The sequence below is a fragment of the Typopeltis vanoorti genome, chromosome 10 (assembly GCF_054136105.1).
Source record: "Typopeltis vanoorti isolate ZY-2024b chromosome 10, IOZ_Tvanoo_1.0, whole genome shotgun sequence".
Lineage (NCBI taxonomy): Eukaryota > Metazoa > Arthropoda > Arachnida > Uropygi > Thelyphonidae > Typopeltis > Typopeltis vanoorti.
The window spans coordinates 87,559,184-87,571,881 of record NC_143558.1 but is presented as its reverse complement, the minus strand read 5'-3'; the positions used below and the strand labels follow the sequence as shown (position 1 = coordinate 87,571,881).

At 35.1% G+C, this 12,698-nt stretch overlaps 1 protein-coding gene across 3 annotated transcripts in view; it reads right to left on the bottom strand.

Moving 5' to 3' along the window:
* The window catches only part of Parp1 (Poly-(ADP-ribose) polymerase), a 583,272-nt gene that overhangs the window by 508,697 nt on the left and 61,877 nt on the right, over positions 1–12,698 (bottom strand). For all 3 annotated transcript variants that reach the window (XM_090399735.1, XM_090399736.1, XM_090399737.1), the window contains exon 3: positions 11,961–12,130. In XM_090399735.1, coding sequence (XP_090255861.1) covers positions 11,961–12,130 — 170 coding nt within the window. The remainder of the gene's footprint in view (positions 1–11,960; positions 12,131–12,698) is intronic.

The window sequence follows — 12,698 nt, the reverse complement described above, 5'->3', positions numbered from 1 at the left end:
ATAGCTTCATATCTTCATTCTCAGTTACTGTATTGTTAGTGCCTGTGTACAACTGCCTTTTTGTAAATTCCTTTTGAAAATGGCAATGTGAGATTGCCGAAATATCGGAAATATTTATTAAAGTATAATTTAATTTATATTCGGATCTACGTTGTTTCAATTCCCTAAAGTGATTTCGAAAACCATGTTATAAAAAACTCTTTTAATTTCCCGACATTTTGATCTTCATATTAAGATCATCATCTGGAGCACATATACAAATATACAGGACAAGCTGAGTTACATTGCATACAGTAAGCTACAGAAACAATGATTTCATTACAGGTTATTCAACTGGCATGACCTCAGTCAAAAAAATAAAAATTATTATTTAGAAACTACATCAAGCTAAATTCTATTTATGAAAACATGAATAAACTTTCATTCTTATAGATGGTTTTCTTTCAGTAACAATGATGTCCTATTTTTAGCATTACAATTGTTATTTTTGATTTAGGAGCCTGGATTATCTATAGTCCGGTTTATAGTTACTCTTAAAGAGGAAGGTTCCGTGGGTCGAATACGTGCCTTCCATATGTTTGGGATTTTTAGACCAACATTATTATTCAGATTGAGGGTGGTTGATAATAATCTCACAGGCGCGTCCTTAAATTTGTGTTCATACCATGTTTTGGTGTGATGTAGACAACTAGTGCTTTTCGAGTCAATTCTATGTAAGGTGTTCACAGGGCATGATCAGAAAGGCCAGTTTCATCATAATTATTATGTTCTTTTTGTCTGATAGGAATTGTGCATCCTGTTTCCCCTATGTATGGTATGTTACAGGTACAATAAATACAGTATACTCCAGGGTGGGCCAGCGGAGGGAGTGGGTCTTTGGATGAGTTGAGTAAGCTTTTTTAATTTTGCAGGAGGTTTAAAGGTGGCTTTGAGGTTGTATTTTTGTAGTATTCTGTTTATTTTATCTGATGTCCCTTTAATGTAAGGAATGGTTATAGTTTTATTATAGTCTGGTTTGTCTTTGTTTTTTATTGAGGTCTTGTAGAGAATTTTGTTAATAGTGTTTTGGCTGTAACCATTTTTTTTGAAAAGTATTGCTGATAACTTTAAATTCGTCTTTCAGTACATGTTCACTGGAGCAGATCTTCAGAGGTCTGTTTTTTAAAGAATTGATGACACCTAGTTTTTGTGTTGGGTGGTGGTAGGAGTTTATGTGTATATATTGGCCAGTATGTATAAGTTTCCGGTAAACAGTGAAGGAAAGTAGCCAGAAGGAAGATGTATGACAAGTGTATCTAGAAACGGAAGTGTGTTCTGTTTTTCAATCTCAATTGTGAACTGTATGCATTTGTGTTGTTTGTTTAGGTGGTTAAGGAATGTGTCTTGTATCTGGCATCCTTGGGACCAGATCGCAAAAACATCGTAAACGTATCTAAGCCAGACTTTGAGTTTAAAAGGAGAGGAATCTAAAGCATGTTGCTCAAAATGTTCCAAATGAAAAAACGTGGGAATACAACAAAGATCTGTATTTAAGTTTTGTCGATCTGGAAAAGGCATAAGAGAGAAGCTATTCAATATGCTACAGTTATATAGTGTGAATGGGGCATTATATCAGGAAATAGTTAGTCTTTATTTGAGCTGTAAGTCAGCAGTTAGAATTGAAGCAAGTAGAAAAAGATGGGTTGATGTTAAATCTGGTTTCAGAGAAGGATATACATTAACCTCTCTGTTATTCATTATCTATATGGATCATGTTATGAAGGAAAGTGGTATTAAACCTGATATCAAAATTGGAGATGTTAACCTCAGCTCTTTACTTTATGTGGATGATGTTATACTTCTAAATAAATTCAGTACAAATCTGCAAGATTCCATGACTAAATTGAATATCTGTTGTAACAGATTTGGTATGAAGGTCAGCAATAACAAGACAATGAAAATAGGCAGAAGTGTTGTGAATGGAGAACCTACAGAACAAGCAAAGCATTTCAGCTACTTAGCCACGATTTTTAGAATTAAATATGGAAATAGACAACAGAATCAACAAAGCTGGTATGGTAGGAAATCAACTGAATAAATTTATATGGAATAAGAAAGTTTGAACCAATTTTAACTTACAGATCTGAGAGCTGGGTTAGAAATAAAACACTTCACCAAAGACTAGAGACCACAGATATGAGAGTTCTGAGAAAAATTAGGGGCGTGAACAGATGGCATAAATGGCAATATCATATTAAAAACGAGGATATTAGGAAAGAACTTGACATTGTTAGCATGCAGGAATGTGTTAACAGAGTTAATCTCAGGTGGTATGGTCACTTAAACAGAATGAGAGAGGAAAGATTAGCAAAACAAATGTTATCTGCCAGGTTGGCAGGAACCTCATCATACCATGACTTGAATTCATTTACTGTTTCCACACCCACCACACTTCTAGGGGATGCATTCCAACCAGCCACAATTCTCCATGCAAAAAAATCTACTTATCGCCCATCCTGTTTTCATACAGCATCCAAGGATGGCCTCTTGTTCTCCCACACTGTCTCTACCCATTATCTGAAAAATTTGACCCTCATTAATTATCCCCGATAATTACCCCTGACCAACTTATATGTCTCAATCACATACCCCCACCTTGTCCTTCTTATGGCTAGACAGCAATTTGCATTCTCTCACTCTATCTTCTTATCCAACACTCCAGAGACAAGAAGCAACTTTAGTCCATCATCTTTGAACCCATTTTCAACATCTCGTCATCCTTTTGAAAACCTGGTGACCAAATCTGTGTGCAGTAATCCATATGAGGTCTGATTAAAGCCTTATACAAAGGAATCATAACATCATTACTCCTACGTGTCAGTGTTCTCCACATCATTGCCATAATGTGCTGTGAGTTTCAAAATTTTATCAAAATGCCTCTGAAATTCCAGGTCTTAATCTACCAACATTCCAAATCCCTCATCTGAACAAAGTCCAGATTAATCATCTCCTCCACGATGTCTCCTAGCAATCTTATACTCCAAATTCTATCTGTGTTTCCCAAACTTTAAAACCTTACACATCACTGCATTGAACCAGTAGCCCCCATTACTTCACTATTCAGAAAGTCTATTTGAGTCCATTTGCAAGACTTTGCATCATCTGCAAACAATCGTAGATCACTTTTCAAGCCCTTCCCAATATCATTCACATACAAATTAAACAGTAATGGCCCCAAAACAGACTTGGGGGAACACCACTAGTGACTTTCACTTCTGGGATATCATTCCCCCAAACACATCTTGCTGATGTCTATCAGACATTTAATCTCCATCCTGTGCAGTAATCTACTATCTAACCCCAACTGTTCCAGTTCAATTTTAATCAAGTTTAATTACAAGCTTGTAAAGTGGAAATCTATCAAAGGATTAAGCAAAATCTATATAATTGTAAACAGATTGATAACACACGATCTTCCTTTAGCAAACCCATGCTGTGCATCAAAGAGAATGTTGTTATCATCAACCCAATTCTGAATCCTGGTCCTCACTAGTCTCTCTAAACACCTTTACTACAACTCCAGGCAAACAGATTGGCCTGTAATTTGAAGCCCTAGGCTTATCACCCACTTTATGAAGTGGCACAATTTTGTCCTCTTTCCACTCCTTTGGAACTTGGGAAAATCTAAAATTCACATTAAAGAGACAAATTAAAGCTGTTGTTAACTCTCTGAACAACATTATCAAAAGACAATTAGAGAAATACCAATAAGTACTGCATCCTTATTGACATCACGTTGGAGGCTTAATGGATTTTTTACAACACTCAAAAAGAATTAAAATAGAATTTAATACTTCCTATATTTTGTTCTAGTCACTAGGACATCTACAGGGATTACAAAAACAATTAATGTAACATATACACTAAAACAGTACAACCTACACACAGCATATAAGCCCCACCGCAAACTTGCTACCCTTATCCGTTCTATGAAAGATCAGCTCCCTCCTCTCTCTCTGCCTGGAGTTTACAAAGTACCCTGTTCCTGTAAGCTGGCGTACTTTGGACAGACAGGCAGATCAGCATCCATCCGTCTAGAGGAACACAAGTCTTACATCTTCAAACACAACTATGGCCATTCAGGCTTGGCTGACCATGTTTTGGACACCACCCACAGGGTATCATGGAAGAAAACCACCATGCTCCACCACAGCAAATTCAAAAAAGAGAGACTTTTCTTAGAAGCAGCAGCAGCTCTCAAAAACCAACCAAATCTCAATAAATACGGTTGCATTAAGCTTCCGAAGATTTGGGAAACACTCATCACCAGAGTTCCCACCTTACATTCCAGGCCACCTACTACTGCCCTTAGAGGGCGCTCTACCTAGATAGGACTTTAGTGTCACTCACGTGGTTGGGCTTAGTATTGTTTGTTATTTGTGTATATGTTACATTAATTGTTTTTGTAATCCCCGTAGATGTCCTAGTGACTAGGACGAAATAGGAAGTATTAAATTCTGTTTTAATTCTTTTTGAGTGTTGTAAAAAATCCATTAAGCCTCCAACATGATGTCCTCACAGCACTTAAGCCTCTACACCCTTATTGACATCGAGTGTACTCAATTTCTCATATATACCTCCTGCTCACTCACCATCCATCAGTGACTCCTCCTCCCAGCTCACTGCTCTCAAGTTCCACATGATGTTACTTTCACAAGGATGAAATATGCATACTGGCCACTGAATTAGAACTTTTATCATATAAGCATGCAACTTCCAATATCGATCCTCTTCAATTCCCTGCATATAGTTCGGTGAGATATGGATAGGGAATAGCCTTCACTGAATGCTTTAGTTAACTGCTGTATATAGAAAGCAGGAAGTTCTGTTTGCCTTCTTGGATAACAGCAATCTCATTCCTGACAGACTCTCTTACAAGGACCACAGTTATGCCTCTTAGACAAGCAACATGGGTTATCTTTCCACTGCTTTAACACAGGGATATCTCACCTTTTGAGAAACTAGTCAGCTTTGCTGTTTTCAAAATCTCCAAAAGATGCTTTGTTTTTCCCATTGGGATCAAGATTATTGACCAGCAGCATTCTTAAATAGTTGCTTAGAACACATGGCAACACATGTGACCAAATATTTTGTACAGCTAACCCTTGTATAACGCGGATGTTAGGTTCCATAGAAATGTCGCGTTATATAAATCACATGATGTGAGACTCAAATCACATAGAAAAAGTAGGGTTATGTTCCGAAATCATTTTTTTTAATTATACAATGACAACAAACAAAAAAATTTTTTATTTAATTCAGGTAATTCATGTAAGTTAAAAAACATATAAACTATGAAACAAATACATAATACAGTATAAACTTATAAAAATATGAATTGTACGTAAACTTCATTACACATAATGCATAAATGTTTTAGACAAAATAAAATTAAGTGCATATTTTAATCGTCATCACAGTCTTCAAAACGAACATTTCGTAGATATTCTTTATTTATGAGTGGCTAGATGTCATCATCACTTAAAATCTCTTGGACATCATTAGTATAATTCTCACTGCATACTTTGGCTGGTTTAGTTATCAAGAAGTCAGTAATAAGACCTTGCTTACCACTATGCTGCAATTTTTTTATTAAGTTCATAATATGGCACTAAACAAATATCCAATTGTCTCGTAAATTTTACTGAGCGCTCCATTGAGGGATTGTTATGCGCAAAATGATTTCCTAACATTCTTGCCAAGTCCAATCCTTCTGTTAAATTCTTTAAACTGAATTCTTTAATAGATTCATCACAATCAGAATCTTTGGCAGAACTTTTCCTGCCATTTGGTTCGATGTGATCTATCAATTGTACCAGTTACTTCTCATTTAAATCTGTTTTCCCATTAATTAATTCACTAATTTCATTTTCAACCATATTGCAAAAGCCCTCTAAGTGGCATTACCATAAAAATAAATTTTTACATAAAAAAGATTTACATATTGTATGTAACTCACCAGAAAATAGTGCTCAGCTTGAGATTAACACAGTTATGATTTTTAATGCGCTTTCCTGGCAAAAAAAAAACGAAGGCAATTTTCAACAACTTCCACTTTATACGGTAAACAATTGATGTCATGCGTGCTGAAGGTATTTTCCCTAAAATAAATTCACTTCTTATAACTACATGCGCGATACGGGCAGATGCAAATTTAACGAAGATAAAATCTGATTTTTAAGTTGCGCGCCGAAAAATATATATAAAAATATAAAGGGTTACTACAATTTGTAGACCGCGTTATATCGAAACCGCCTTATATAAGTACCGCGTTATACAAGGGTTACCTGTATATACACTGCATAAAGGTTTCTAATTCAGTGGCCAGTATGTGTACCTTTATGAATTACTCATTTAACATCTCTACTATATCCTCCTCAGTGGTTATCATTTCTCCCAGTATAATCACTTAACAATCTTTCAAATTGGCAAACAAAAAAACTTTCCGAACTAGGTAAGTAGATTACTGATATAAAGCATCAAATTTTATTTTCCTGTGTGAGAACAGCTCGTCTGTTTATTGGAGGTTTCAAATAAGTCTTTGAAAAAAAATCTATCTTGAGAAAAGATATTTTATGTAATCTTTTTCAAATTGTGTAAAACCCACATAAAATACACAAAATGTACATACTGACTGAAATATCCCTCAAAAAAAAAAAAAAAGCCACACATTTACATAACATATATAAATGGAATATCATGCTCCGCTTCAACTGCATCACATGTTAATCCAATAAAAACTGCAGTTCTTTTTGATAAATACAGTCTTATGGTCATTTTTCGGCAAACTCTTTATTCGATGATTTGTAGTTCAGCCGAATTGTTGGTTTTCGATTAACTGCCTTTCGATAAATTGCTGTTTCAATTAATTGCTTTTTTGGATTGACTACTGTGCAATGAACTGTTTATTAATTAAATGTTTATTTGATTAATTGTCTATCAGTAATTTGTCATTAGATAAATTGTTTATAATTAACTTTCTGGATACCATATGGACAATGAATAATAGTAGAGAAAATGTATACTCTTGTCTCACACCTGATTTAACATCGAACCATCTTACTGTACCTCTTCAATTCTAAGATTTTCAATTCACTTACAACACAAATATAGACTAAATAGTGCTTCATATAATGTCCAATTTACATAGCATAACTGTAGCATTTTGAAAAACTTTTCTCGTCACCTTGTCATGTGCTTTTCAAGGTCAAGAAAAGTGAATTACAGATCCTTGTTATACATATATATTGACCTCACACAGGAAAGGCAGAAGAGCCTACAGTAAACAGAGGCTGTGTGATGGCAGGGTCAGGAATATAATAATCTGCTGATATTCTTACACTGTTGAAGACTGTAGTCTTTTGGAAATGCTTCATGAGGGAAACTGTTCCACAGAAATGGAGTGTAAGAAATGAAAGATGACTAGGAGTAGCAGGTTCAGTGAGTATGTTCGACCGTAAAAGGATGCTGAGAATCTGTGGTATGAGTTCCTGTAGATCTGGCAGAAATATGAAGCATAACTGCTAGTTCTGCTGAACAATGACCATGGAAATATCTATAGAAGAGACACAATGCAGAAATTGATCTTCTATGGGAAAGTGGTTGAAGGACGTATGTAAGAGAAGTGCCATTTATCAACTGGACTGCTCTTTTCTGAACAGCATCAAGAATTTTTAGGGAGGTCTTAGGTGCACCATCCCATGGTGCACCTAAGATTTGGGATTTGTACAGAGTAAGTACCATCTTGACCAGAAAAGGATGCAAAGTTTTTTGAAAGCTATAAGTGATATGAATATGCCAGGAAAGGTTTGGAGTAAGAGTCAGTCCAAGAAGAGAGATCTGGTCTTTATTGTTGAGCTCAGCATTATGAAAAGTAAGTTGAGAAGATCTGAGGTCTTTTTTATGTGAAAACAAACAAAACTCCATATTGGAAGCAATGAAGTTGACTAGGGTGCTTTCACCCCAGTCAGGGATACTGTGAAGATCAATGTTCAGGACACTTATAGATGATCTTAAAGCATAAGATGTTTTGGTACTACAAGGCTTGTCATACGAGTAGGACAAGTGGAGCGTGCTATCATCAGCAGAATTATGAATAGGGCTTGCAATGAATAAGCGCAGATCGTTATTTATATAAATCAGGAAGAGAGTGGGTGAAATGACAGAGTCAAGTTGGGTTGACTTGACCATGAGAGGCTGTATATTCCCATGATTTCTCAACTATTTGTCTTAAAGCAAAAATCGAATAATCCAGTTTGTTCTTCCCCAAGCTTCTTGTCCATAAGTTTTCTCAGCTATTTCTTGAGTATACTTGCATAAATCTTACCAGGAACACTCAGTATGGAAATTTCTCTGTTATTCTCACATTCAGTTTTATTTGACTTTTTGAAAATGGGTATTATGAGAGCACTAATCCAATCATCTAGAATTCAAAACTCTCAACAGCAGGCCATCTGAATAATGCAGTATACCTGCTTGTCTCCAGATGTCTTTCCACATTTGAGGTTTTTACTGCAATCTCTCTTAGAGATTGCAGAAAAAAGCGCAGATCATGCCAGGAACTTTTTATATGCTTTCTTCTTTTCCTGAGTCCAATACAGAATTTTGATTTTTCTATCCTTGTAAACAACCTCTCCACATAAAACATAGACTACAGCTCACCTCGCAGAACATACTCTTCTTTTTAATATGAAATTGCCAATGAATCTCTAAGATTTGGTTCTTGTTTTCAATCTCATTTTTCTTGAATAATTTTGTGTATTTGAGACTAGTTCACCTCTAAAAGCTACTCAACTTGGATTTGTTTTAAATCCTGCTAGAAACTAAATGGTAATCATTTCTGATTTCAAATCCTCTGTATATTCTTATGTCCTGAACTAGCATGAGGATTTCGATGTCAAAAATTATACAAAAGCACACCAAAAAATAGCATAATCTTCTCACCATATGAATTTTTGTGCATTTTATGTTAGAACGTGGTGTTAGTAATAACTAACCAAAAGCAATGTCCCGAACAGAAATCCAGTAGGTGCTACTTGTTATTAGAGCTTTGGTCTGTTCTCAAAGTTTTCTCAAAAAATTTTCTTGAGAGACTGCTATGTCTGGTAATCATTTCCTACTCTACTGTTTAGATTTCCAACAATGAACAACTTTTACCTTTTCAATGTAAGCTGCCTCTCAAAGGCTTCAAAAAATTTCTGCACTTCTTCTTTAGTAGAACCTTCTGTGGTCTTTATTATTCTCATATTTAGTGTTGAATACTATATCAGCTGGAATTTGTCATGTCACACTTTGTATTAGATAAATACCAGTCTGGTTGGCCGAGTAGTTACCATATCTGCTCTCCAACCCACAGACTGTGGGTTCGAATCCCACTGTGGGAATGGACATTTAGGTAGGAGAGGAATGCCAGTGCTGAATGTGAGAGCACTCCTGCTTATTTGAGGCCTGAAGTGTCTTGAAAAATGTCCATGTTTGGTCCATAGAGCAAGGTTTCTCAACTATGTAAAAATATATTAAAAAATACAAAAAATAAATAAAAATAATAAAAATGGTGGGATTCTTAGTGCCTTCCCACACAGTACAAATGTATAATAGGTTTATAAATGCATATGTATAAATAACAGGTACTAAATAGTACGGTTATAAATAGTAGGTTATAAAAAATAGATCTAGCTCTTTTTTTTTCCCCTAACTCCAAAAAATTTAATCTAGCTCCTAGCTCCTTCAGAACTAGTTTCAGCTCTTTAGTTGTTTTTATAACTTACTGTTAAAGAAATTGTTTTAAGTTTTCCAGATGTTCGCATTTGATAAGGAATTGTATTGTACGTTTGGTATGAGCATCGTACATGTTTCAAATGCATGATGACGTCAGTCAGTCACATGGCCCAACAGTCTGCCATTTTGTCATTTTAAAGTTGATAGTACCGCTACAAGTTAGTCTTTGCACAGCGTTCTGGTTGGTAGTTACGATAGTGAGTGGGAAGTTTTCAAAGACTGATCGTAATTCGTTGCTGTAAAGAGTTGTATACCCTTCTTCAAAAATGATCAAAGAGAAAAATAAAGCTTACAAGCAAAAATTTAGGTGGGAGTGGTTGCAAATGGGAATGTTTAGTAAATGGTTGTGTGAAGTTCCTGGTGACACTAAAAAAGGCCGCTGTAAGTTTTGCAGATGTGATATAGCTGCTAAACATTGTCAACTTGTAAGTATAGCGAAACTAAGAAACATCTTGAGGCAGTTCCATATAAGGCTGTTCCTATTACAAATATGCTTGTGAAAAAGTCTGATGAGACCGTGAACTTTGAAGGTAGGTTAGCATTATTCTTTGTTGTCACTCCTTAATTTTAATTATGCCATTCATTACAACTGGTAATGTCTTACACTTGTGCAGAATCTCTCCCAAGAAAATTAGAATTTTCAGTTGCCAAAACGTGTAAGTGGTTTTCACATTCTTCTTCAAGATAAGCAGCATACAAAGAGCTGTATCAAACTATCAATGAAGATGATGCTCCTCTGAAGATTGTAAGCAGTTGTGCAACAAGGTGGCTCTCCACTGAACCTGCAGTAGACAGAATTCTCAGCCAGTGGTTGGAATTAAAAACTCACTTCGAAGTCGTGAGTGTGACTGAGAAATGTTACAAAGCTCAAATTTTGTGGTAGATGTACAAAGATAAAGGAATCTATTGTATCTTTTATTTTTGCATCCTGTTCTAGTTCAAGTTCAGCAAGTTAATAAAATTTTCGCATCTAACAGTGCAGATAAGATCAGATTATTTGAAGACCTTTCTCTTTTGATTCGCTCTATTGCTAATATGTTAGTGCTACCATCATCCACAGTCGACCCTCTGAAGTCAGAGATTGATGACTATTTGGATCCCAGTCCAAATCTTGGTTACAGATTTGAAAGAAAAATTTCAGAGTTGATGATACAAAAGAAAATAACGCAAAATGATGAGCGAAATCTTAGAAGTAGAGCATGACAGTTTCTTCTTGGTCTCTTCAAACAGCTTAAGCAAAGGTTGCCTGAAAACTTGAAGATTTTAAGAATGATGTCTTCTTTTTCTGTTTGACAATATCCTAAAACACATAAAAGAACCTGCTACTCCCATCTTAGAAATAATGCTGAAAACAGAAAACGATGTTGCTTTTGCTGAATACCAGTACAGTACTATCCACTTAAATAAATGGACAAATATAGAAAACACCAGCGATTCTGGACTGAAGTACGAGAATATAAAGATGCATCTGGAATGAATCCATTTAAAGAAATTGCTCAGTGTGCAAGAAATTTATTAATACTGCCAAATTTTAATGCGGAAATTGAACGAATGTTTAGTTCCATGAATGTAGTTAAAACTAAATTAAAAAACAAGATGGAATTGCCAATGCTGACAGCTATTTTGTCAGTCAAGTATGGCCTCAGGCTTAACAACAAGTGCTGTACAGACTATCATTTACCAGCATCTACACTGAGTAATATTGGAACGATGGCCACATATAATAAAGCTGAAAATCTAAGTGAAAACATGGGTAAATTAAGTGCAAAAGACCACATGGAAGATGTATTTAGCCACTTATATGCAAGTATCACTCAGCTACTACTTTTAAAATTTTAGCTTCAAATTTTTATATTTAGCTCTTTTTTAGCTCCTTTTTTTTTTAAAGATTTAGCTGTTTTTCGTAATTTTCATTTGGCAACATTATTCATGGGTGGGAGTCACATAAGAAAAAATAAATTAAATGCCTTGAAGGCAGCATTAACACCCTGGTTCATAGCTTGCAGGAGTCAGGTGGAATTTGATGAATGTATTAATGGGATAACATCATAAGTACAATTGGTTACAAGTTGCACATGTTAAGTCTAGGAATGACTGTACTCATATAGTTAAATTTAAAAAAAAAAAAAAAAAAAAAAAATTACCTTTTCTATCTTGTTTTCACATCCTCTGCATGTACTACGATTTGATTTGGCATATTCTGTTAAAAAATCATCCATATCTGAATTTTGGGCTTTTGCTGCAGTTTTTAATTTTTTTGCTGCCTTACCAGAGCTTCCTATGTCAGGACCACCACCACCAGAACTACTGCCATCTACAAAAAATAAATAAATATCAATATTACTAAGGTTTTTTGAAGATTCAAAAACCTTCAGGAAATTTCTAATTATTTATATTAGTGTTTTTTTAAAAAATATAGATTTACATCACACAATACAAGAACACAAGAAATGTGATAATTTATCAAGCTGTTGACATTTCAATGGATTTCAAACTAGCATCCTCAAAGCATAAGAAATACTTGTCAGAGAACTGAATTAATTTACTGAATTAATATTGCAATTTCTATCCTGCATATTCAGAGCAAAAATTACAACTGTAACTCAACAATCCGAATTGTTTCTCCAACTACTTAAAATTGTAGAAACAATTCAAATTGGAACTGAAAAAGAACTAATGTCCTAACAAGATAATCTCTAGAGGCCAGAGAAGCATAAAGATTTTGGAAAAGTTAAGCTATATTTCGTCGCCTCCCAGATCTTTGGTAAATTAATGCAGCCATTCTTGTTGAGGTTGGGCAGTGCTTCACAGCCAATGCTTATTCTAAAAACAGACTCTTAGACCTACAGCAATTTCTATGTAGCACAAATGCCTTCTTCCAT